Source organism: Neocloeon triangulifer, unplaced genomic scaffold (assembly GCF_031216515.1).
Source record: "Neocloeon triangulifer isolate White Clay Creek 2 clone unplaced genomic scaffold, ASM3121651v1 ptg000012l, whole genome shotgun sequence".
In the NCBI taxonomy this organism is placed as follows: Eukaryota; Metazoa; Arthropoda; class Insecta; order Ephemeroptera; family Baetidae; genus Neocloeon; species Neocloeon triangulifer.
The window spans coordinates 11,268,610-11,293,863 of NW_026775554.1; the positions used below are offsets into that span (position 1 = coordinate 11,268,610).

The 25,254-nt window shown below is 38.1% G+C and overlaps 2 protein-coding genes across 13 annotated transcripts in view; one reads left to right on the forward strand and one right to left on the reverse strand.

The window, feature by feature from the left end:
• LOC132196937 (protein Gawky) overlaps window positions 1–15,598 on the forward strand; it is a 30,165-nt gene extending 14,567 nt beyond the window's left edge. For 4 of the 9 annotated variants that reach the window (XM_059619896.1, XM_059619900.1, XM_059619897.1 and 1 more), the window contains 8 exons: window positions 66–362; window positions 853–1,017; window positions 1,350–1,454; window positions 1,884–2,252; window positions 2,314–2,453; window positions 2,514–2,867; window positions 2,917–3,148; window positions 3,208–15,598. In XM_059619896.1, coding sequence (XP_059475879.1) covers window positions 66–362; window positions 853–1,017; window positions 1,350–1,454; window positions 1,884–2,252; window positions 2,314–2,453; window positions 2,514–2,867; window positions 2,917–3,148; window positions 3,208–3,630 — 2,085 coding nt within the window. In that variant the 3' untranslated portion in view covers window positions 3,631–15,598. The remainder of the gene's footprint in view (window positions 1–65; window positions 363–852; window positions 1,018–1,349; window positions 1,455–1,883; window positions 2,253–2,313; window positions 2,454–2,513; window positions 2,868–2,916; window positions 3,149–3,207) is intronic. The other 5 variants (XM_059619898.1, XM_059619901.1, XM_059619902.1 and 2 more) reach the window with 5 other exon arrangements.
• A 771-nt stretch (window positions 15,599–16,369) lies between these two features.
• On the reverse strand, window positions 16,370–24,719 carry LOC132197336 (testis-expressed protein 2). Of its 4 annotated transcripts, none has more exons than XM_059620567.1 (18): window positions 24,529–24,719; window positions 23,334–23,520; window positions 22,672–22,773; window positions 21,509–21,652; window positions 21,259–21,380; window positions 20,827–21,009; window positions 20,635–20,769; window positions 20,421–20,572; window positions 20,096–20,372; window positions 19,802–20,040; window positions 19,515–19,745; window positions 19,283–19,466; window positions 18,745–19,002; window positions 18,359–18,630; window positions 18,218–18,304; window positions 18,073–18,160; window positions 17,882–18,015; window positions 16,370–17,812 (listed from the first exon to the last, which is right to left on the reverse strand). In XM_059620567.1, exons 2-18 carry the CDS (start codon window positions 23,377–23,379, stop codon window positions 17,623–17,625), a joined length of 2,844 nt encoding a protein of 947 aa, XP_059476550.1. In that variant the 5' UTR covers window positions 23,380–23,520; window positions 24,529–24,719; the 3' UTR covers window positions 16,370–17,622. The 4 variants fall into 4 exon arrangements, with proteins under 4 accessions (XP_059476550.1, XP_059476548.1, XP_059476551.1 ...); XM_059620565.1 differs by having other exon boundaries at window positions 20,421–20,575; XM_059620568.1 differs by lacking the exon at window positions 23,334–23,520 and having other exon boundaries at window positions 20,421–20,575.
• Between the last annotated feature and the right edge of the window lie 535 nt (window positions 24,720–25,254).

The window sequence follows — 25,254 nt, forward strand, 5'->3', positions numbered from 1 at the left end:
CACCACTTACTTTAAAAAATTGACAAATTTTTAATTTGCTTATATTTTACCTTCTACTTTTTCAGGGCCCGAAACCACTAACAAAGGACATGATTTGGGCCAGCAAGCAGTTCCGTCTCATGACTGAAATGAACCTGGGCTACAAGAAGGACGACATAGAAAACGCCCTGAGAACCACCAGCATGAACATGGAGGATGCCATTGAGCTGTTGAATAACATGCGCGACGGCTACAGGCGTTCCGACGAACACAGCTTTGATCTTGGTGGCTCAAGTGGGCCACACCCTGGTGGACCTGGAAGCAGCGGCTACCCTGGCAGAGGTGGCTACAACCCTCCGCAGCAAATGCCGTTTGCCCCTCCGGTGAGTCAAACTGCTGCAGGCTTACTTTCACTTAATTTTTCTTGGTTTTGGTCTTCAAAGTGTGGCTTTTACAAATTTGTTAATTTGGAACTGATTAACCTTGGATGCGGTTGATTATTGGAATGTAGAGTGCTGATTTTTTTTTTATTATATTTTCACTCGTATGGGGCTCGTGTGGTGGTGTTAACTTTACAACAAGTCAACTGGCCACAGTAGCTCGAAATTATTTAATTTGTGATCAGAAGCAGCATCGTGGCATTTTGCTTACAGTATTTATTATATTATATTATATATTTGCTTTTGACGCGCTTGTTGCTTCTTTTGTCAATTATTCACGAGCAATTAGGAAAAACATTTTAAAGTAAGACCATCCTAAGTGGCCACTCGAGCCTTCACCTGTCACAAACAAATCGAGCCAGGGGGTTGAGGCTGTGATCTGTCTTGTTGTGATTTGGATTGGAAGACAAAAAGAGCTTGTTTTTGTCTGTAGGGCCCTGGTGTGAACAATGCCCCTAGTCTTATGAACAATGCGAACAACCCTAGTCTACCCAGTATTAATACAATGAGCCCAGCCATTGTGCAGAAGATTTTAACGCAGCAGCCACCCCCCGCTGCTGCTGCTGCACAGCCATCCACTCAGCAACCCTTCCAGTCGGTGAGTTAGTCCCCCCGTTTTAATCTTCTTACATCTCTCAATAATTGCAACAAGTGTCAAGTGAGAGGCAGGGAGACTAATCAATGACACAATGATTGTTCGTTTCACCCACTTTTCGTCCATTCTATCTCTCATTTCCGCTCCAGTCTTACTTAGGTGCACCGCCCTTCTTACTTTTGCCTTGCTAATTTTACAAACGTTTTTTTTTTTATTTTTGCCTTGTAGCGTGTTAGGTTCATTCTAACCAGTAGCTAGCACAAAAGAACCACACGACTTCTCTCTTGATGTTGTCGTTCAGAGAGAACAGCTTAACTGATATTTTCATTGTGTAGGTGCAGCGCACTCCTTTGAGTCAACCGCAGCCGTCGGCCGCGCAGTTGCGCATGCTGGTGCAGCAAATCCAAACTGCAGTTCAGTCTGGTCATCTCAATCCCCAGGTGAGAAACATTCGAAAAAGGTTTAAGCACACAAATTTGCTATTTGGCCTATTTGATTATTTTCCTTGTAATTTTCTTCTTCTGTTTGAAAAGTTACAACAATTTTTGACTGACAATATAAAGGAAATAACAAATAATATGTAAACAAACTAACTTAATTTTTATTATTATTGTTGGTTTCTTCGAATTGTAGGAAGAATTTTAAACTTTAAACTTATTGTAATTAGGTAATAATTTATAAATTTTCTTCCCCTTATCCCGATAATTTTTGAAATTTGTTGTTAACTTATCCGGCCTATGGGCAAGACTTTCTCTTGGAAGATGAAAATTATCAAGAAAGACAAAATTCTTTAAGCACTAATAATTTTCTTCAAAGTTTTCAAAAAATTCGTTTATTAGTTTCACTAGCAAGGCCATCTAATTCGAAAGCTCTACTTCCAGATCTTGAACCAACCTCTTGCGCCGCAAACTCTGCAACTGCTAAATCAGTTGTTGAACCAGATAAAGCTCCAGCACAGTCTGGTGCAGCAACAGACCCTGATCAGCTTGCAGCCGCTGACAAAGCAACAGTCTCAGAACCACTTGCAGATTTCCGTTCAAATTACCAAGACGAAGCAGACAATTGGCAATTTGCAGAATCAGATTGCTGCCCAGCAAGCCCTGTTTGTCAAACAGCAGAGCATGAATTCCGGTGGCCCTCAGGCCGACTTCTTCCCCAAGCAGCCTCCTATGTCTGAACCTGCCATGTCTCTTGATGTCGGCCTAAGCCACTTGTCCATGAAAGAGCCTCAATCACAGGTTTGTAGCCAACTAGAATTTTATATTCATGGATTATTTTTAATTGTTTTTACCGGCACAGCAATCTCGTTTGAACCAGTGGATCAAGCCTGACAAAGACAGTGATGTGTCTATGAATGAATTTGATCGCGCTCCCGGAAACTCAAAGAGTCAGTCGCACACGTCCCCCAACATGAACCCCCTGCTTGGCCAGGGTGACAGGTACTTGAAAGGAAACTTTCAAAGGTCTGTCGACAATAACGTTCCGTTTCGCTCTCTCAGCACTTGGTCCTCTGTTGGCCGTGGAGCTGGCGACTCGGGATGGCCCGACTCTTCCGCTGATTTGGGAGGTGGCAACCAAAACGATAGCACAAACACTTTTGAAGTGCCAGAATTTGAGCCAGGTAAACCCTGGAAGGGCAGCAACCTAAAGAACTTTGAAGACGACCCCACACTGACCCCAGGCTCAGTGATGGCGTCTCCATTGTCTGCAACAATCAAGGACTCGGTCTTCTCAAGCAAGACTTCACCGCCATCGAGTATTGTATCATCAGCCACTGACACCATGTCCTCAGTGGGACTTTCAAACCCAACGTGGAGCTACAACTCTGGATCATCTGGCTCTGCGTTTGCCAGGTATTTATATTTTAAATTTCCCATAGCAATTTATTATTATAATATTCAGCCTTAGTAACAATGGCAGCGGCCCTCGCACATCCGGAACTGGTTCCTCCTGGGGCGCAGGTGGCTGGGGCGGTGGTTCAACTTGGCTTCGGCTGAGCAACCTGACCCCCCAGATTGATGGATCTACCCTGAAGACTCTCTGCCTGCAACATGGCCCTCTACTGAACTTCCACTTGTATTTGAACCACGGCTTTGCTATGGCCAAATACCAAACCCGAGAAGAAGCCGCCAAGGTAGAAAATTTGGCTTTGTCAAATATTTTGGTTTTAATACAAAATCAAAAAATTTACAGGCTCAAGGAGCATTGAACAACTGCGTCCTTGGGAACACGACGATCTTTGCCGAATCTCCTGCTGAATCCGAAGTGCACAGCCTAGTGAGCCAGCTGCACAGCTCTCAGTCACAGGGCCCTGGGCCTGGTCCCAACTCTGGTGGCTGGGGCAGCATGCGGCCCGGCTCAGGTCCCGGCTCGGGCCCCAACTCTGGCTCTGGCCAGGGTGGTTCGGGTGGCGTCCAGGGCTCTCAACCCACAAAACCACCCCCTGATACTTGGGGTGGCAGCACTGGCGGCAGCAGCAACCAGCTCTGGTCCGCTCCGTCAAGCGCCTCATCGCTGTGGGGCGCTCCTCCCTTAGACGGAGGCGACCAGCATCGTGCCACGCCCTCCTCACTCAACTCATACCTGCCTGGAGATCTGCTGGGTGAAGGCATGTGAGGTAGGCAGTCGATTAATCGATTTTTGAAACGACACACCGCCTAAGGTACACACACACAAACACTTAAAAACACTAGCGCGCGGTATAAGATAAACAAAATGTAGAGAATGAATGACCCTTCCGAAAGAAAGCACAGACAGACAGTCCCACCCGAAAAAATCATGTTTTAGGAGGACATTTCCGCTTTTAAAACATACCCCTGTGATCTCAACGTCCTTTTCAAATTGAAGGCAGTACAACTCGTTGTGTCTGCTTCTGCTGCTAAATTAAAAAAAAAAATGCAACAATGACATTTAATAATGTAATGGTAAGATTACCTTTAAAAGCTACTTGTAAAAACAGGTGATATTTGAACGATCATGATGTCTTCACACTACTGGTAATATTCTTATATGAAAATGAGAGACGATACTTTTTAGAAAAATAACGTTACTGAAGAATGTAGCTGTGGAAAATTATTGCAAACGAAACACATGTGTAAGGTCAAATTGAATGATGACGAGACAGTAAATCCATGACCTCATCAGATTAACGTAACAATAACTGACCATGTGTGTCTCGTTACTTTCGATTGGCTAAATAAAAATATTTGGAGTAAAACCAGCCGCGAGTTTGAAAAGTTAGGAAGCTGAAATCACTGCTCGTCGATGAGAACATATTTGATTGTATTAACAGAATACAGCGCTGTGAATTCATAGTGGCTTTTTTCGATGACAAACAGAGTTTTAAAGAAAAAGTGTCTCTTTTAGGGTATGTTGTGTAATGGGATCGAGTTGGGAGTTAAAAAGATGGAAAGAAAGAATGCTAAAGATTCACTATTGACTTTGTTGTGTGTTTCCTCTCGATGGTGCAAATGAGCCAGCCCTCCTGGATTGCTGAAATTTAGCTCTTACAGACTTTTTGAGGGGGGCCGGTCGCACGGCCCCTGCTAGATATCTCTTTGATTTCAATTAATGAATTAATGATCGGTGAAAAAAAGAAAGTTCCCTCTGCAGCGGGGAGAGGGCTTCGAATGAATTCTTAATCGCTGCAGGCCTAACTCCTCCTAATTGAGTGAATTGAAAATACCATGCCAAGCTTTAGCATATAAGTAAGGCTAATTTTGTATGTTTAAGGGAAACAAAGTAAGAAGCTGAACGGTGTTGATGTTTAAAAAAAAAAACAAGTTATCACACTCGCAGCATTTGCACTCTCCGTACTACACTTGCGTGCGCAGATAGACGACACGTTTTGATCACACATACACACGCAACACACACACACACACACTTAAATGTTGGTCACTAGGATATTAAGGATCTTTACGTGTTTAAGGCTCTTCCTCCTTCATGATCGACGAACGACGGTTATGATGAATATCTCTATTGTTCTCTTGAGTGTACCAAAATGAATTGAAATGATTATCATGTTATAAACAATGCTGTAGGCAGTAAGGATTCCTAGGTGTTAAGTCAGGTAGCATTACGGCGTAACAGTGTAAGGAAATTATGGCAAACAGGAGTTGTTAATTATATTCTTTTTAATTCTGCTAAAAAACGGTGAAAACTTTTTGATAGGCTAAGCTGTTTAAATATAAGATCTCCGACCCGGCACGGATAAAAAACCCGCCACCCCTTTTATCAGCGAAACAAACAAATCAATAATGCCAAATAAGCGAACCTGCGCTGAACGAGAGAATCAAATAAATTTGTGTTTTTCTTTTCCTGCTCGCGTGCTGCTGCTGCAATTTCGGCGCTTTTTTATCCGTGCAACTGAATGTGATAAGAAATATTTGTGTGTATATAAAATATTAAACTATGTTGTGCATATTAAATACATTGTTGTCAATTTTAAAAATAATAACGAGCGTTCGACGCTGACCGCAGAGCTTGCACGCTCTCGGTCGGCCGAGCATACAAAAAACACACGTTGGGTTTTTTCGGAAACGGCATATGCAAGCGAAACGAACCGCAGCGTGGTGATACATGAAAACAAACAAATACATACACACAACTCGAATAATATGCGATTGCTTAAGAATTTGATAAAGATATGAACTAAAATATTGTTTCCTCCCTGTCGAATGGATATCTAAAGGAAAGAAACGCAGACAAAACACATTTTTTGCAAACAACAACACGCGAATTGAAAAATCACACACGGCGATCCTATTTTCAACAAAAGTCGTTCTTAAAAAGTACAAGTGTTCACGTAAGTCATAAATAATAAATGTATTTGAGGCCTGATAGAATTATAATGTTATAATATGAATAATATTTGAAAGACTCATTACGGAAAAAAGTCCATCCTTGCCTTCTTTGTTTATTTGTTGACGCTTTTAATTGATGATTCTCTTTTGTATTCTTAATCAACGCGCTAAATGACGAGACAAACAAAATAATAAAAGGCGATTTATAATAATTATAATCGAATATTACCAGCAACCAAAACGCAGATGATGAGATGATAAGCAGACATAAAACGTATGCGTGCGAGAGCTTGTCTTTTTTGCATTAATTAAGGTAGGGATTTTGTGTGTCTCCAAATACTTAACCAACCAATCAGAAACAATATGACCATTGTGATGAGACACGGCACATTTAACATTTAAGGCGAAACGGTGTGTGTGACCATGATTAAGAAAAAAATATGCTTGTTAAGTGTAAGGTTAGTCTAGGTTTCCGCCGCTTCTTTGTATGGGGAGTAAACGAAAGATTTTTATTTGTTTTTCAAAGCTCATCACGTGTTTGATTTGGTTTTTCGGTCCATTTGACTTTTCAATTTTGCTTTTTAATTTTAATTTGTGTGGATCGCCTAGTATTAATCGATTAATTTTTTTCGCATCAGAAAACGAACCTTGGTAGTTCTGATCAACATTAAAATTTGAAGCGCGCAATGCAAACAGAACTCTGTAAGGAATCAAGTCAGTTGTAGGCCCTGACCAGAAAATTTTAATGCCATTGTGATCGAAAAAAAAAATCATTTTTTATGAGAAGTGCTATTTTTTTAATGTCGCAACAAATACTTAAATCAAACACGTGAGAAATCAATTATCCGCTTCCGGGGGCGTCGTGTTCCAGACAGGTCAAAAGTATAATAGGGACGCCTCTACTGCTGCTGCTGTAATTTTTATTTAGTAGTATTGATCCAGTATTTTGTGATGATGCTGAGTGCCACCTATCATTAATGATTACAATGATGCTTTCCTTACTCTTAATGTTGTATTATTAACTACTATTATTGCGATAATTATATTCCTCGGTTTTCATGCATTATTATATTATGATTATTTGCCTTATGTTTGTCTACTATTATACCATTTGGGCGATTATTATTTTAAAAAATATAAGCATGCTGCTAAAAACACACGCTGCTTTTTCTTTTGATTTCTCGGCTGCTTTTTCTGCTTCGTGTGGATGAAGAGCGAGTGAGAATTATTCCAACCCTGTGCAAAACAAAGCTGCTCCTTAACCAGTCATATCGATTTTTGTTTTCTCTTTGTTAGTTAGTTGCCGATCGCCGCGACCGATCTCTTTAAGTTGATTCTCTCAAGTTGCCTTGCTTGTCACTGAAAGCAACAAGCGACGCACCCGAACCCCTCAAGTTGATCCTGCGAGCAGAGCAATCCGACCTGATTTGAGTGCACATGCATGTGTGCACCCTAAGCCAATTCCCGACGATTGCCGCCGACTTTTGATTCGCTTTTACGCGCGCAAGTAGTTTTTGTTTTTGTCTTCAGGTTGTACAACTATGATTAATTAACTATTACTTAAAATATTTTAAAATTTAAAATGCGATTTTGTCACTTGTGATAGATCGTGACTATGTGTTGTTGTGTAAGAATCAAACGCGAGCCGCGCGACAACGTGCGGCCCCTCAGTCAATGATGTTGCCATCAGACGAATCAAATTAAATGGGGTTAAAAATAGATGGAAATTTCAAACGCCTCTCGGACAGCAGTCATTCCCTCGTTATCGAGTTTTGGTTGTGAACTCTATGTGACTCTCGACGTTGATACTCACGTGCCCCTGCGTGTTTGGAATTTATGAAAATAATTTATCAAAAAATAAAATAAGCTGTAATGCAGAATTTCGCGCGCACCCGAAATTTTTTTCTCCCCTATTCCATTTTGACCTAATCGTTATTCTCTCGTCTGAGGAATTGAAGAGCACCATGTGATAAATACACGACCATATATTGCGTTGTTTTTCGGATGATAATAAAAAAAATGAATTTTGGAAAAAGTATTCTCAATAAGCAGCTGAAGATTTAAGGGTTTACCAGCCAGCGGTCAACTCTCGTCGGACAGGCAGACAAGCGCGCAAGTTTTTGGCCTTGACCTCTTTGCTCCTTGCATACCGTCCTTGATTACGAAACCTTAAAACTGCAGGTAGCGATGCGACTCTTAACTCTAAAATCGGGGCCCACCTTGGCGCGAATTGAAACAGTTTATCAGATTAATTGACTACTAAATTAAATTACTAAAGTTGGTCTCGGCCAATCAAAAGCGAGAGAATAGTATTTTTGTCAAATCGAGGGCAGTTGTGATAGCAAATATCAAATTATGCTCGGACGGACACCAAGCCGCGAAAAACGTAGAATCATTTTTTGCAGTCACGTGCAGACACCTGATCAATTAATTAAAAATTAACGTAAGACCGCTTTCTACACTCACACGACGACGACGACAAACAATAAAAAGTGTCAATATTAAACATATTGCGAGTTTAAAAGTAAAGGATGCGATTGTGAACCCGGAAATGAAAAGACTCTATAACAATGTTGTCCCGCGTCAGAATGGCTAACATTTTAATTGTGTTCATTGAGAGTGAGTGCACGATGATATTACATGCGTAAGGGTTTCAGGGATACCTTAAAAAAATACAAAAAACAAAAAAAAATCATAAAACACAAAAACTCTTCCCCCCAAACGTGAAAATCCCACAAAAAAAATGAGCGTGAATGACGATGAGTGAATCTGATTCGAGTGCTGGAGATTTGCTGGGTTCCAGGGTTGCCATCTGTAACTTGTGTCCGTATCTGAGAGCGAGAATACATGAACTGCATAACCAAAGAGCGTTGCGCGACCAGGTTATAAACCGCGGTCACCCACGCCGACACACACCACACACACTTTCTGCCGAAATAGAGAAAAAATGTAATTTTTCTTCCTCCGCTTTTCTGCTCTGTAACGCCCTCGACGCGCAATGCAATAATTACAAATAAAATCTCGGGATCTTTAGCTGTCCCCGTTGCTCTGCATTTTCGCCAACAGTCCAAACCCAATCGACTAACCAAGCTGTACTTGAAGCCGTTTTTGCTCCAAAAGATGATGCTCTGATTCCATTATGTTATTATTTTTAACGTTTAGCGGGTTGTGATTATCAATTAATTGAAACTGAAGCATGAATGTAGACAGAAATCTAATATCACAACAAGTTACTACAAAGAAAAGTAAAAAAACTGCTGAGGTTTAGCTCATTTATTCTTGGATTCAAAATAACGGGCACAAATCGAAAACCAATGAAATGACTTAAACCAACTTCACGACCCAAATTAAAAATTATCATTCACCAAATTAAATTACTGCAATTCAATCAATCGTTGAACAAGAGAAACCCAAGTGCCTTTAGTGTGCTATTCAGATTTTAGTTTCACGCTTTCCCTCCGCCATCAGTTGTTGTATCTTAGTTAGTTCTCTTTTTGTTGCGAAACTCAGGTGACGGGCTGTATTAGTTAGAAATTAATTTAATCTTTAAATCCACTTTGTTAATTGTTCGATTCGACGCGTACGTAATTAATTGATTAATCCTTTGGTCCGTAATCGATAATATGCCGTCAGCCAGTGGGGAGCCGCGCATTTTTTGCTCAAATTTGCGAGTATTTTTCCATCGTTGAAAGTGCATTTGTAATTTTTACGTTAAGTATTCCTGGAACGACACAAAGAAAGACTTGAACAAACAGAACACTCTTGTCGCGATGCTCACAGCTTGTTTCAACCTCACCCGCTAGTCACTCGAAATAATTTAATTAAAGAAAAAATATTAATAAAAATAAAAATGAAACCGCTTGTCTGATTCTAATCCAACTTTCGCGCTTCCTGCATGATTACTATTTTATAATTATCACTCAATTTTAATTATTCTCGTTCATTTGTTTACTTCTACGCCCCTATGCGATTATCGATTTGTAAAGTGATAAAAAAAACATTGTGTTGAATAATTGACTCGTGGCTCCCGCGGCGACGGACACGTATCTCTATTTCGATTCCTTCCTTTTATGAATGAATAATTGCGGCACAAAATCCCTCTCAATTGGTCGAAAGTAACAGAAAAAGCTGCTGCTGACGTGCCTTTCTCGTGCGATTAAAAAAAAAAAAATTAAATTAGTCAACTCGTTCCTCAGATTCTCGGAAGATTAAAAAAAAAGAACCCCAGCTGCTTTAATCCCTTGCAATAAGAACAAAAACGTACTCCAATTTGCTTAAATTTGTCTTGCTTTTTATTCAACACGCCAAATCAAAACAAGTATGTAGCCGAAAATTAAAAATTTCTCCATATTATCTTGTGGCCTTACGAATATCGAAACAACAATAACTCTATACTGAACAACAACAATTAACGCCCTTTCTTCGATCCAACTAAAATCACACATAATAACGAATAGCCATTATAAAAAGATTAAAATCGCTTCTGTCCTTACTTCTTTCACGCTTTTTATTTGTGTAACTTTTGAAATCACATATCAAACGAGAGTTGTCAGAGGGTTTCGTTCGACACACTTTTAAAATATTCTGCTGCCCCCTCTGTGTAGCCTCCTCTGCCACCAAATAGAAATAAATCTTGTTAGTGTTAATCGAGAGGAGAAAAACCATAGGATCCGAATCATTAATTTGTAAATTGTGGGAATGCTCGCTTATCATCAAAGTACAACTCGAGAGTGAATCGTCGAAACCCGTCGACTTCCACACTGGTAATTAATTAATAACAATAAACTTAGGCCAAGCCACTCAGTCAACCAAAAACGATAAAACAACAATCACTCACTTTTGTCTCTCTCTCTTCCAAATCGGACCCCTCCCTTGGAACAAATTGCCAAAACTGAAAAACTGCGCCTATTCTAGAATAATGACGATGAAACTCTTGCATTTTTCGGCCATTTTAATTCTTACTAAAACAAAAATCAAACCCGCTCGAGACGAAGATTGAAAAGAAAATCAATATTTGTGAATGCATTTTGCGCGATTTAACCTAATTAAAAATACGAATGGATCTCCCTGCGGGCGCTGCCGCTGCTGATTCTCGTCATCTCCGTGTTTGCACGCGCGCGAATAGCTAGTTTGTTTCCCGTTCAGGCCGAATCAATTGACAATTGCGTTTCACCGGGTGGGTGGCTCGCGGATTACAAAGAAGTGCTCTCCACTTTTTGCGTTGTTGACCAGCCGTGTGATTGTGATAGCCAAGTACCTGAACACACAAGAAGTTCGACCACCCCGTAACAGTTAACAAAAGTCTCGTTTGGCTGCCCTTTGAAACCGATTCCACTTGGTAAATTATTAGTTTGTATTTTTGTTTCAAATCCAATCGAGCCACCCCCACATAGAGCCAATCAAATTTTGCTCGCGCACCAAAAGCAAAAGTCGTTTCTTTTAACCGCGTCAACCATAATTCACCACATTGAGACTGAAAGGCAGCTGAAATTGAGGATTAGGCCTTCACACCTGAACTTATTTAAAGAGATTCATCGAGCGAACGCTTATTTCTATCGTAATTAAACTAATTAAAATCTAAAATTAAATAGCACGGCGCAAGTTTTGAAACTGAAGCTCACGAGACGGACAAAGATGGCATTCGTTGCTTTTCCTCTTTTAATTTTTTTCAGTTGCTCTGTGCCATGATAAATTGAGAGTGTGCCTCCTCACTACTTACTGTAATAATGTAATATTCAATAGATTCTCCACGGAGCTGCACTCGATTCCGAATAAAGTAAACGCAATTGAAAAAAATTCGCCACGAAAAAGACCAGAGAATAATTATAGATGAATTTTGAGGAAGTGCGCGTTTCCGTCTAACATATTCTCTTTCCCCTCTATCTCTCCATATTTCTCATTCACATACACAAAGATGTACACACAAATTGAAGAAAAACACTCGCGAACCCACGCAGATTTAAATAAAAATGATAAATGGAACGCGCGCGTCGTTGCAAATTGTCAAATATGAAATCGTCGCAGCAAACGCTGTTTGTTTGAGTTTTTGTAATGGTAGGCTTAGCTGTTTAATAATCGTAATTTCATAAATATATTAATATCTGGGTGTTTAAAGGGTGCTACGGTCTCTAGATTTATAATTATTATGCAACAACAAACAATTTAATTAGAGATGCGGACTGTCCGTTTCCCGACTCCCCCGCGCAGACTGGGCGGAAGTCCGCGTAGTTCGTTGTAGGCGTTAAGGATACTTAGCGGTTAAGGACTAAGGCGTTTTCCCCTTGTAAGTGTTAAGGAACGGTTTCCATGTTCTTAAGGAAAATTACTATTCTACGTGCATATTAATGTGAAACACTGCTGTTTTTAACAAACACGGTCGAAATAATTAAAACTCGAATGATGATGAAATATTTGTAAGTGTTGTGATGCAGTTTGTTCAAACATACTTAAGGAAATTATTTTGAAAGGAAAATGCGAAAATGCGAATAAAAAATATTTGAAATAAAAATCAGTCGGAAAAAAATGTTTAAAGCAAAACACAATCGACGAGATGATCCTTCCTTCGTTGGTGGAACCAAAAGACATTAATTAATCGAATAGCTTAATAATGAACGCCGCTCTATTTAACTATAGTTTGTGGCGCAATGAGGTTGGACTTTGTCGTTGTTTTCCCTTTCTGTTTTGAATATCACATTTTTATAATAGCGTAACACTTACTCAGTCTCTCTTTGAAAATTAATATTTTTAAGTGGGCATTTATGGAATAAATATAGCTGGAAAAATGCAAAAACAAATCAATCGAATCTCACAACATGCAAGTTTCCTCAGCAAAAACTGAACTTTTACGACTAATTAATTAAGTTCTGCACCAAGTGCATGCGAATAAGATAAATTATTTAGGGTGCCAAACAAAGTAACTAATTAACTTTTGCATATGTCAGTCGAAATGATGATAAAATTAATATAATACAACAAGAAACGCCACAATTGATACAAAAAAGGAAAGAAAGGCAATCTCCTGCTTTTGTAGGAACAGATTGCAAAGCGAAGCGCCGGCGCCACTCTCCTCCCCCTTCTCTCTCATATCTCTGCGAATCAGCCGCTGAATTACAACAAGAACAACGTTTCCTAATTGCTCAGACGAAAATAAATTTAAAACGTAAGGAAGTTCCTGTGATATGATTACACTGCTTTACGATTTCGTTACTTAATTAATCAAATCGGTTTAAAGGCCGCGGGGGCTGGGAGGCGCCGAGCGGCATCTCTCCGCTTTTTGCTTTCCGCGCTGAATTGAGAAATATTTAAAGACTTTTCTGCTGCTTTTAAACTTACGGTAAATAGTCCGTTCTGATACAACGTATCAATTAATTAATTATGAATTAAAGCTCTAATCACTTTGAGAAAAACACACACTGCTTCTGAGGAGAGGAGAATGGGCATCAGGTATTTTTGCGAACGCTCAAATACTTTGGCTGTTAAAAATAACCGCGACCGCCCCGATATATACAAAAATCGCAAGGGCCCCCACGTCTAAACAAACTGCAATTATTATCGTATTGTGTAGTCGTGATTACATAACTAAAGAAATTTGGCAAGTGGGAAGAAAATCCAAACTCTTTTTGTATTCTCAACAAATTAATTAATTAGCACTACTTACGCAAAATCGGCTGCTTCATGCTTTCCTCGGGATTAATTGCGAAACTATAAATTATCAGATCAAAATAAGACTTACTACCATTTACGGTTATTATCCAAACAATCACAAACACTTGAATTTAATTTTGAACCTACCAGAATTTCATCATCATAAATATGATAAAAAAAAAAAAACATATTTCTACGTCAATTCTAATTATTGTGAGACGATGAGAGAAGTATATATATAATTAATAATTAATGTTAAAAAATCAACAAACAGGAAACTTGCATTCGCACAAAATTTTGGAATATAGATAATTATCAATTTGACCACTTTTCTTGCTTTTTGGTTTTTTTCAATTTTAAGATTTTCGCTGCTGATTTGCGTCAACAAGATTTTGAAAATTGAATGCCAATTTACTCGCCACGCCAATATAGTCTGATCACACGAAAGTATATCTTTTTAAAAAGAATGGCTCATATTAATTAACTCACCGATTTGACTACTAAAGTAATTACCTAACTGACAAACAAACAAACAAATCACAAAAGATGAGCAAGTAAGTGGAAGGGAACGGTGCGTTTTAAGTCCTCAGGGCTATAAAGAGTTAATTGTGATCTGTTGATGAGACGAAGATGATAATATTTCTAAAAAAAGGTACACAAACAAAAACACTCTGCAAAAAAATTCAAAACTTTTGACTACTGCTATTAATAATTGAGTGGAAAATTAAAAAAAAGCTTCACCTACGGCATTAAAACGACTCAGTATATTTTTACGTGTTAAATTAATTAATCGGTGTGTTGCTACAATATTAAGTAAGTAATCAGCGAACGAACTGTAAAAATTGTTGCTTATTCTCGATGTGCCCCCAATTTTGATAACCATGTGTTCCAAAATGTCGGACGGTGCTCGAATTGTGTGAGGACACGTGCATACAAACTAAGTATTAATTAATTAAAGATAAATTTGATGTGACATTTATTCCGTGTTTTAGCGAGCACCGTCCTTTATTAGCTGCAATCGACCAAACACAAGGAACGCAAACAGCAATGCAAAACCAACCAACAACTAATCCTATAATGAAAACCGATACAAACTGATAATATATATATTGAGCTGTTTTTCCGTAGCTGTGTAGAATTCGTTTCTCACTGTTCCACGCGATTTTTGTCTCGAGAGCTAACCGAAACAATAATGATGTAATTTAACTTGATAGTCGCATCAAGATCAGAGTGATATGGCCTAATTGACGCAGAAATAATTGAGAAAATTAGCAGCACACACAGTACGTTAGGGAAAATCAACTGTAAATGTTTTTTGAAACCTTGAACGGGTTGAAATTTTTCAAGAATATGAATCTGTGTTTCCAATTCTGATAATTCTTGGTTAAAGGATTTTGAAGATTTGCACAAAATAACATTCAAACCACCATTGAAAAGCCTAAAAATACAAAACTCTGCTAAAAAGATACTTTTAAAAATGCCAGACAAAAAGTTAGTTAATCTTTAAAGATTTAAATAAAGAAAATAATACAATTGTTTTTTATCTTTGGAATCCTTTTCATTTGGACTATCGAAATCTAGAGTAAGCAGAATTTTATTTCATAAAAATTTCCAACCCTTGAAAAGCTCACGCAATTCCATTCCTAAAATCGTAAACTTGAAAAAAAAATCCATTTTGACAGATCAGGAAATAGAATGGGCCTTGATTAAAATTAATTTCTAATTTTTACTCGGACGAAAAACGTGCCCATTATTTTAAGTAAGAAAGTCCTGCTGCGGCAGGATCGGTTAGTAGACCGCCTTATCCCTTTGAATGCACTTTGAATGAGGAATTGACGACGTTTACTGTGTAGCCTTATTAGCATCTACTTCTCTCAGCTCTAAAAAGAAAGGAAAAGATCGCTGTCTTTTGCGTGTTATCAAAATATCTCTCTCTTTCTTAATCTTAATCAATAACGGAGGAGAAGAAGAAGCAGAATGCGATTCAAATATATATCTTTCATCACTTGTGTAGGACCTGTATTCATTGTGATGGGCTATGCATAAAGTTTTAATATTAAGATTGCTACCAAAATAAAGAAAACTAAAAAAAAAATATATGATAAAAGAGGATGTTGCGGCGGCGTGAATTTCCACACGCGTGGGGAAGGAAATTATTCCCTTTCCCCCGCGGCAGGAACGGAACAAGTCGAGGTCGCGCAGCGTCCCCGAATTTATTCCCGCCACCCTCTGTGAAATGAATTTAAGAAGAAAGAATCAAACGAAATTCCCGTGTCACTTTTTTGCTGATTTTTCTTTTTTAGGGAAAAAAATTATACTTTTTGAAAACACACTTACACAAATACACACGATTGTTTCCTTGAGTCATGCGATGATAATAATTGTAATAATAATATCAGTGTTCTGTTTGAATTTTGTTTCCTAATGTATGGTCTGAGTATAAGCCAAGATAAGCTCACCGCTTGTCCTATGAAATAATGCGTTTATTTATGAATAATATTGAAAATTAATATGATAGAGAGTAATAATTAATAATAATCCACCATCCTTTATGTATTATGACCAGTACTACTGATGTATGATGCGTTGAATAAAGGGTGTCTTTCAGTGTCAAAAAATAAAAATAAACGTGTTTCATTTCTTCTTGATACCTATTTTTTCACCATATACCAAAAAGAAAAAAAAATTAAGAATCTTAAAGTAATATTTAAGAACATATATTAATTATTTGAATGAATATTAATTTATGATTTACAATAAATGCAGTAAAAAACAAAACAATTTTTTTTTGTAAACTCATTATTGCTATTGAAAATAATCACATAAGAAAAAAATATGCGTTGTGTAATTTAAATTTTTAGTGGTATTTGCTAGGGTATAGCTTGGCAAATCGTAAAGAATTTTGATGCTTCATAATCAACACTTTATTGTAGGGTAAGTACATCAAAGTAAGCAAATTCACCAGCGTATTAAATAACACAGAGACAGGGTTTTTGGGAGAGGCCTTGTGGAGCTATCACATTGTCTTATAAAAAAGATGCAACTATTCCAGCTAAGCATAATGGTTCAATAAAAATCTGCAGCTTCAAATCTCAGCAAGAAACAATATTTTCAGTTTAAAATACAATTTTGCAATGTTTTCAAAGGATGCCTTATTTGTTTTACAAAACATAGTTTCTACTGTTGTCTCTTGATGGGGACTGAGCTGCAGTTAACTACCGGCTAATAATAATTATTGTTTGCCCTTAATACGACTCTGTTCTAACAGATCACTAAATGCTCACCATCAATGCTCTAACTTTACTCCAGTTATCACATTCAGCTAAACACAAAATTTCTAATACACAACATCGACTCCTGCAAGTAAAAAGATTTTGAAGATATGTAAAAAAAAAATTAAATACACATTTCAGTCGCAACAAAATGTCATTTTTTCGCTCTAAAGCAGTCTTGAAAGGGCAAATATTTGAGGAAGATGAATAAATTTTACCTCAACACACAATGGAAATCGGAAAACGTGTGCAGTACGGTAGTTTCAACTCATGCCTTTTGATTGGGTCTTTTAATTTACTTCCAGTTTCAGTCTTTAAGATTTTCGGACCATATATGCACCTAAAGAGAGAAGTTTCAAAAATGAACTAGTCAAAGATATTTTAGGCAGAGTCGAAACGCAGTGAATTAAAATTTATAATTATGTTGTAAATTGATATTGTTATTAAACTTGATATTATTATGAAATTTAAAATTTTGATTATTATTAAAAATTTTAACATGAGATATAGAGATGCATTTGCAGGAAAATATTTTGCGAATTTTTAAATTTCTTCAAAGCCACAAGGACGTTAGTTTTCATAGGATGAAAAATTCATATCCAAAATACTTGATTTTAACAGCTAAGAAAGAAGAAATTACAAGAATTCTCTGCTTTAGAGTGAACACAAGTATTCCAAAGAGAGCCACACTCAGTGCAGATTTGACTTACTCATTGTAAGAATACAGTTAACTGCCAGCTACTTAACTTAAGTCAATGTCACATAACTTATATTTATTAACATTAATTTAAAGTGATCTGTCACGGATTGCAAGAGATAATGAAACATCAGGCATATACAAAAATAAACAACTGAAAGCAAGTCGCAGATCAAGAATGTTTTCCCCGCTACTGAGGGACTCGGCCGTTCATAACAGGAATGATCAATTCATCCATGTTGGGCAAAACAAAAACTTTTTGAAACTCGATGCATAACTTGTTCTCGATGAAGTCGGTGACCTGTGAGAGAGTGACCAGGCGCTCACCCAGCTTGGCCTTGGCAGCCAGACGCAGCTCAGGGTTTCCTCTAAATCCGTACCTGAGAGAAAGCAATAAAATAAAAAGTAATTAAAAAATCAATAAAATATTTATTAATAAGGTTCAGTACCACAGCCTGTCTGACGGTGGAGGGGGAATGTTGATGGCAAGAACTCCGACCAGGGCTTTTAATTCTACATGCACCATGACTCTGGTATTTGACATTTCTTCCATTGCTCGACGAATGTAACTTATTTCAGATGCCTGGAAATAGGAAAGTAATTCAATAAAATTATACACGATGTATCACGATTATAATACCTGTTGAAAATATTTAGATGTAGTTATTTTTGTGGCCATTCTGAATAGCATTTTGCCCATTCCGCTACTTCCCGCACCAGGCGCTGAGCTAAAATTTTAAATATATTTAAATTTTTTTCAATTGGATAGTTTGGACAAAAATTACTTGTCATCTGCCGAAACTTCATTTGTGTCTTCGTCTGATGAAGATTCAGCACTGTCTTCAAGATCACTGTCAAAAATAGGAGACTTCCTGAAAAAAGAAGGAAAATTGTCGATTGAACATCTAGAAATCAGCCAGACTGACCCAATGGTTTTTCTCTGCACTGCCTCAATGGTGGCCAAACTTGGTCCATCCTTGTTGGAACCAGAGCTGCTTTCCAAACTGTCTGCCTTTGTCAATTTGACCAAATTCAGCTTCGTTTCGACACAAATTTTGGCGCTGCCTTCGTAACTAACATCCAGGTCAACCCACAGACCTCTGTTGTCCATGTGTGGTGATGAAGTGCGGTGCACCACAGGCAAAGCGGTTCCCAGATCCAACTCGGACACTGTCAACTCCTCCATGAATGTAGGCAGCTGCAAGTGAAATTTAAAAAAAAAAATCAAGTCAAAATATTGAAGAAGAAAATGGGGAAAATGGAGTATTCCCTATACCATTAAATAAAATGATTTACATCGATTTATACTGACCCTGACTGTGCTAAGTTTTCTCTGAATCCGATCTCGGACCCACTCGCTCCACTGACTGTCCCGCAGCACGTCGAACAAAACCCTGCTCAGCAGAGCATTGAACCAGGCCGTGTCTGCTGGAGGTGGCGGAATTCCTACTGAGGGTAGTTCTTCCGACTCTTTGATAGTTTCAGGTGCTTTATTCAAAGGGCACTTCACAGGGCTGCCAACGGGGCTGTTTTTAGGACTGCTGGACAAACTTCCAGATGTACTTGAAGTCTAAAAATCAAGAAAGAGGAACGCTTTAAAATCCTTTATCTTCACAAATAGAGAAAAAAATCAAGCACAGCTTTATGTACGACATTAAAAAGGAAACAGAAATGGACGTCAAACAGTAGACTTTTTGAACATATCACATGACCAATGAAAAACTTCCAGCACCGATTGAAAGTAGATAATTCAAATATCTTTAACAAACTTTAAAGAAAAAACCAAAGCGTGGTTTCTTAGGCTCCTGTTTTTCAGTTCGGTCAGTGATTTCGTTCTGATTGGGAGGCACCTGTTGTAAAAACTTGCTGATGTGCTGATGCAGTTCAACTTCTAAAGACAGAGGTCGGTGCTCTGGTGTACCCTGAGGAGAGACCCGCAATTCAGGAACGTTTGAGGATTCGACTGATGGCGTCACAGAGTCCTCCTGGTCAGGAGTGCTGAGGCATTTACTAGCAGCCACAAGTCGACGCAACCTGAAAATAAAAATTAACACAAACTTCAGAAAATCAAATCCATGTTACCATTCATCTTTTTCCCTGTCAGTTCTGGCAAACAAAATGAGCTGCTGCTGATCGACCATGGAGTTGGTCACCAGACAAAACGTTTCGTCCTCACTATTTTCTTCCTCAAACTCCTCATCTTCGGCATGATCATCAACAACTTCCTTGAAGGAATCATTTTCAGGAATAGTGATTCCAATTCTGGAGTCTCGTCTCAGCATGATACATATGGGATATTTTTTGCTCCACATCCTAATAGGTAGGAAAAATTTATACATCATCACAATTTTTTGCTCTTCAAAATAAACCTTTTTCTAGCCAATCCGTCTGGTAATAGTTTAATAGTGCACTTAGCAATGTCAAAAATTCTTTGGTGGTAAAAGTTGCGTCTCGGTGGTGGTTCGTTCCACATTGCACGCTTCCGAACTTTCTGCCTTGTCAGGGAAATTCTCAGCATCGAGCCGTCCAATCTTACGAAAACTGATCTGGTTTGGTTAATGAGGTAAGTCTCAGGGTTGTATTCAGATGGAAATTCATTCATCCATCCCTAATATTTAGGAAAACTCATATTACAAAAGCATTATTTTTTTTTTTAAATATACTTCGAATCTGGTAACGGGCGAGTGCTCTTTCACAGAAGGAACCTTCAAGATTGGCAGGGCACTGAAATCAGGAATCAGCAAGGGCTTTTCTGGCTCGGATGGAACTGGCTCGGTCAGCCACTGGAAAGCTGTGTAGAAGCAGTGCATCACCAAGGCGCCCAGCACAAAGTCCCTCAAAAAGTTCGGCACTGGCAGCAGCACACAAAAAATAGGCCAGGCTAGAGTGACTTGGACCGTTCTCTGCCCAAGCAGATGCAGCAAATTTCCAGAATAAGACCTGCCACAAAATAATTGAATACAGAATGCTAAAATAATAATAAATTACCATGATGTGTCCTTGATATCCTTGTTTGGTGCAGGCTGCTCGATTTTGGCCACACTTTGCTCACTCAAGTTTGACTCCTCGTTAACTTCCACAGCCGACTCAATCTCGTCATCCTCACCATAGGGGTCACCGATCTTGGACATGGTCATCACCTTCTATGATATGGAATTATTATTAATAATTACTGAGTTTTTCTGACAGTTCAATGTCGTACATCATTAGAAGTGCTTTTCTTCCTGCGCCGCAACTCTGAAGTTATTTTCGGTCGGCCTTTGCTCTTGAACGGCGCCTCTAAAGTTGTAGGCAGGCTCTTCTTTGGAGTTGACGAGTCCATGGGAAAATCTGGCTCCTACGCATTAGAAACATGTTGTATTTTTGCACAACTATTAATTTGAGGCAATTGAACCTCGGCCATTGCTTCGGCATTTGGAATGTCAATGGGCAAAGAGACCTCTAGCTCAGGTGTTGCGGTGCCTGGGGTGCTGGGGACAGTGCTCTGCAGACTGGGACTCTGGTCATCAATCCTGCCTGTGCTGGGGGCGGTGCACTCTTCTGAGTCACTAACGCTAGAACTCTCCTTGCTGGTGAGCTATTTATGGAAATGGAAAGGTGAAAAACAAGAATACAGCTGTGCGTCATTTCTATGAATTTTGATGAGAAGCCATGATAAGTAAATTGAATTTATGACTCTTGGTTGAAAACTATAATAATTCAACAAAATGTATTATTTTTATTAAAAAGTTTGATAAAAAAAAAAATCATGAAACTTCTGTTCAAAAAAATATTTCTAATTCTTGATGGAGATTTTTTCGTAAAAAAAGGCATAATTTTTTTTTACCATTTTCCGTTTTTCTTCGACAGTCTTGTTTTTCTTCTCACTCTTGATTTCACTGAGCTTCTCTTCGACCGTCTTGGTGATCTTCCCCTTGAGCTCATTAAAAAGCCGCATGGTGTTGCTAGCTGTCAGCCGGCGGGACAAACAGAAAGAGACACATGATATATTAAAACGCGCGTCACTCGTTTACAAACACTTTTGAAGCTTCAGCTTCTATGGGTGTCCCCACAGAGAAAGAAAATCGAGCACTCACATCCAGTGCTATCCTCAAGACTGGCCGATCTCTTGACCACTTTGTGCATCGGTGACGGGTCACGTGAGGTGGAAGGATTGTGAGGAGTGCTGCTGTGGACCGGTGAGTGAGAGGCGCCGCCGCTCACCTGCTCCTCGGGCACCTCTGCAGCATGAGCGAGAAACGCCGATTAAATAAAAAGGGGAAAAACCGCTGGGATAAAAAAAAATTAGATAAAATTTTGAGGGAAAAAAACGAGCAGGCTCTGACAAGACCGAGTGAGTTGAGCCTGCTTATAGTATAATATAATCCTAACATTTGATAAGCAGAACTTTACAAATATAGGAGTGGTAGAAAATTAAATACGTTATACAATATTATCTGAATTTATAAGCGTAATTGAAGTTGTACTCAAACGAGTTTCTTATAAATCATGTATATTAGTTAAAAACCCAAGAAAATTTTAAATACTTGAATTTTGCATTTCCATGACTCTCTAAAGACAAGCTAAATATATTGTTTAAATGAAGTGAAAAAGGAATTTTATAATTCTTTCACTTATAAACAAAATATTTGGTCAATTTTTAGATAAAGAGTTGAGTTTTAACTATCCGAGCTTCTAAATAAAGACGTAATATAATTATTCTTAACAGGTTTTTTTATGAAGCTTATTATAGACAATAGACAGAATCGAAATAAAATCAATACAAAGTCATTAATTTTTATTTCAACTAAAATTAACTTTTCCAATCTAGATATCTGACTAGTAACCCACAATAAAAATAGAACAGTTTTGGTTTAAAATAGGAATATTTTTTATGAGAATTTTCAATTTTTATTTAAAAAAACATTTTTTAATATACATAATATTAAAAAATTCAACGTTTGGCTAGATTAGGTTTTCAAAAACTATTGAATTATTATTCATCTCTGATAATATCACGTTCCTTCTAATCGTTTTACTACGTAATTCACGATTCGCGGCAAATCAATTAAAATTAAAAATGGATTTTAATTAATTAATTTTGTTAGACACAAACTGTGACTCTCAGGGGCTGTTGGTTGATTTGGGCAACAGACACATTTTGTGAGTGAGCAGTGCGACGAGAAGGTGAATAAATAATGATTTGCGGGTCTCACAGACAAACTCATGCTGCAAATTAGTTTGTGGGCGGCCGACGTACCTGGCAACTCGAGGTGCTCCTCGGGGTGCAATTCCTCCAGTTCCTCGTCCTCCGCGTTGAAGCGAAACGAAAAGCTGGGCACCGAGGTGGTTATGGGTTTGCCTGCAAAAAATTTGTCAGCCACAAAATGGTCTACAAAGTGCAACAAAAATTCTTCGTCTATACTTTAAAGAATAATAAATTGATGCAAACTAAGTTCAAAAAATAAATAAATAAAAATACCTAAAGAGATAAAAGATTGGAGTTTGGAGTTTGCCTTCTGCAAGCTCAAAAAAGGGCACAATATGCCAACAAACACTCATTGTCTTGGCCTGACAAAAAGAAAATAAAAATTGAAAAACATCTGATTAGAGAGACATGTTTGGCCTAATTTAAAACTGCAATTTTTGATCAGATAAAAAGAATCCATCAATAGAAGGTATTGAATATCGCCTAATTCTGGAACCATAAGTTCAAATAATATTGGGTCACAAAGATGAAAATTTTCTTCTTTAGTAAATAAATGACGTAAATTTTATTATTAAATTCAATTAAATAGTTAAAATTCAACATATTTAAAGCTGAAACTCTTCATTGGCCAAATTTAAGTTATTTTAGCAGGAAAGTCTCTCTTCGGTAATTTTGCTCTGGACAGCAAATTTTCTAATTAAAATCCCAACTACCTTTAAGCATGCTGAGGGTTATTTTTCCAGCAGGTCTCTTGCTCATAGTTTTGCGACAGATACCGTGGTTTGGTTAGTCTGTGGTTAGAAGCACAAGAAGAGCGGAGATGCAGGTTGTTAGTTAAAGTTAGAGGCGACAAATTTTACAGGTCTGTGAGTGATTTCGCCTGGAAAGTGACAGGCAGGCCTGCAAAAGATTGCAAGAAGGGGAAATATATAATTATTATTTATCTGAAACAAGCGCAGGAAATGAGTACGAGGAGGAAAATGCTAGGCATTGAACGACTCCGAGATAAAACAAATTATCTAGAAAGGTTTTTATTAACTAGCACTACATATTTATTCAAGAGTAATTTTTTTGGTGAAGCAAGAATTTTTTACTTCAACTTCAATCAAATCTAATGGTGAGTAAATATTTAAATTTTTAAGGACATAAATTTTAATCTTGTAAAAATAGTTTCCCATCCACATGTAAATTTTCGCCGATTTTCCAACAAAAAGATCTTTAGATTAATGGAAATTAATATGATTTTTAACTTTAAAAACTCGAAATTTTGTGGGTACAATTCTTAACTTTTTACAAATAAATATTTTAGCTGTTTATTATTAAAATATTTCCTAAGAATGCACCACGCAAACAAACTGAAGCCTTTTTGAGACAAATTGGCATTTTTTAAATGAAAGTTGAAGTTTCATATGGAATTTGTGCATCATGAAAATTATTTGCTTGCTATTACAATTTTTTTTCTGGCACACATGACATATTCCAATAACTCTATAGTTTGAGCCGGTGACGCAAGACGATTTGCATAAGTGGCCTCCGATTGTACGGCAAATTTTTTTAATCCCTCTGTCCGACTTCGAGAGGGTGAAAAAACTACGCAATATAAATATCAGAAGATGCTAAATTAGATTCCTGAATTGGAAGTTTTGTTTAATGAATTAATTCCTCTAAATGTGTAATAATCTCTGTAAGATACAGTGAAATCAAAAGAGTATTCTAAATTTGTGTCTGTGAAACAAAAAGGCAGAAGTTTCAAGGAGAGGAGGCGCCACTACTTCTCCTTATATAGCTTAAGTTTTTTGCGCAAAGTGAGCGGAATTTGCCGTCTTCGAAGGTCGAGAGTCACAAGACACGGAAACCAAAGAAAGGAGCCGCTCTCATCTGCAGCAAGTTCGGACATTTCGGTCTCACCTTTGGCCGCACTTCGCCGCTCCATGACCGCACGCCGCGGCTCACAAATTGCTCGGACACGACGACGGCGCCGTCCTGGACATGTCCGGTGCTCGCGAGCTGCCCGAAGAGAGCGTCTCTTTTGTGTTTTTGTCCTTTAATTTCGCAGACTCACTCGCGACTCTGTTGCTCGCTCGACTCGCTCGCACTCACGTCATTCGCCACAGCTGATTTTGATTTTGACACGCGGGTTCCTCGCGGCGCCTCGAGAGGCGCTGACTGTTAAGGGCGCCTCGTATCGCAATTAGAGCACTCTTGGAATTGGATCAAAATTAATTGAGCTAATCAAAGAAACATTTGATCACTCTGATGGAAGAAATAAAAGGAAACTTACAGAAATGTTGCCTGTTCTCATCAACAAGCTCTCGCTCGGGCCCTTATTTAATGGCAATTTTCTTTGTAAATTGCTCAAGTATGCAACCGGCACGACTTGCCTGTCACAAGGTTGCATATCTCTACAACTTCAATTTATTCAGCCTTTAAATATGAAGCAAACTTCTAAAAAAACAAAAAACAAAAAAACAACAACAACAACATAAGAGATGGGAATGAGATTTTTCAATTCATTTTTCTTTATTTCTCTCAATATATCAGACTAGGCTAGGAATTGTGCATATTTTTAAATAAATAATTACGATTGCTGTAAGTTAATATTTTGCATTTCTTGTGATTTAATTTTTCTTGCTT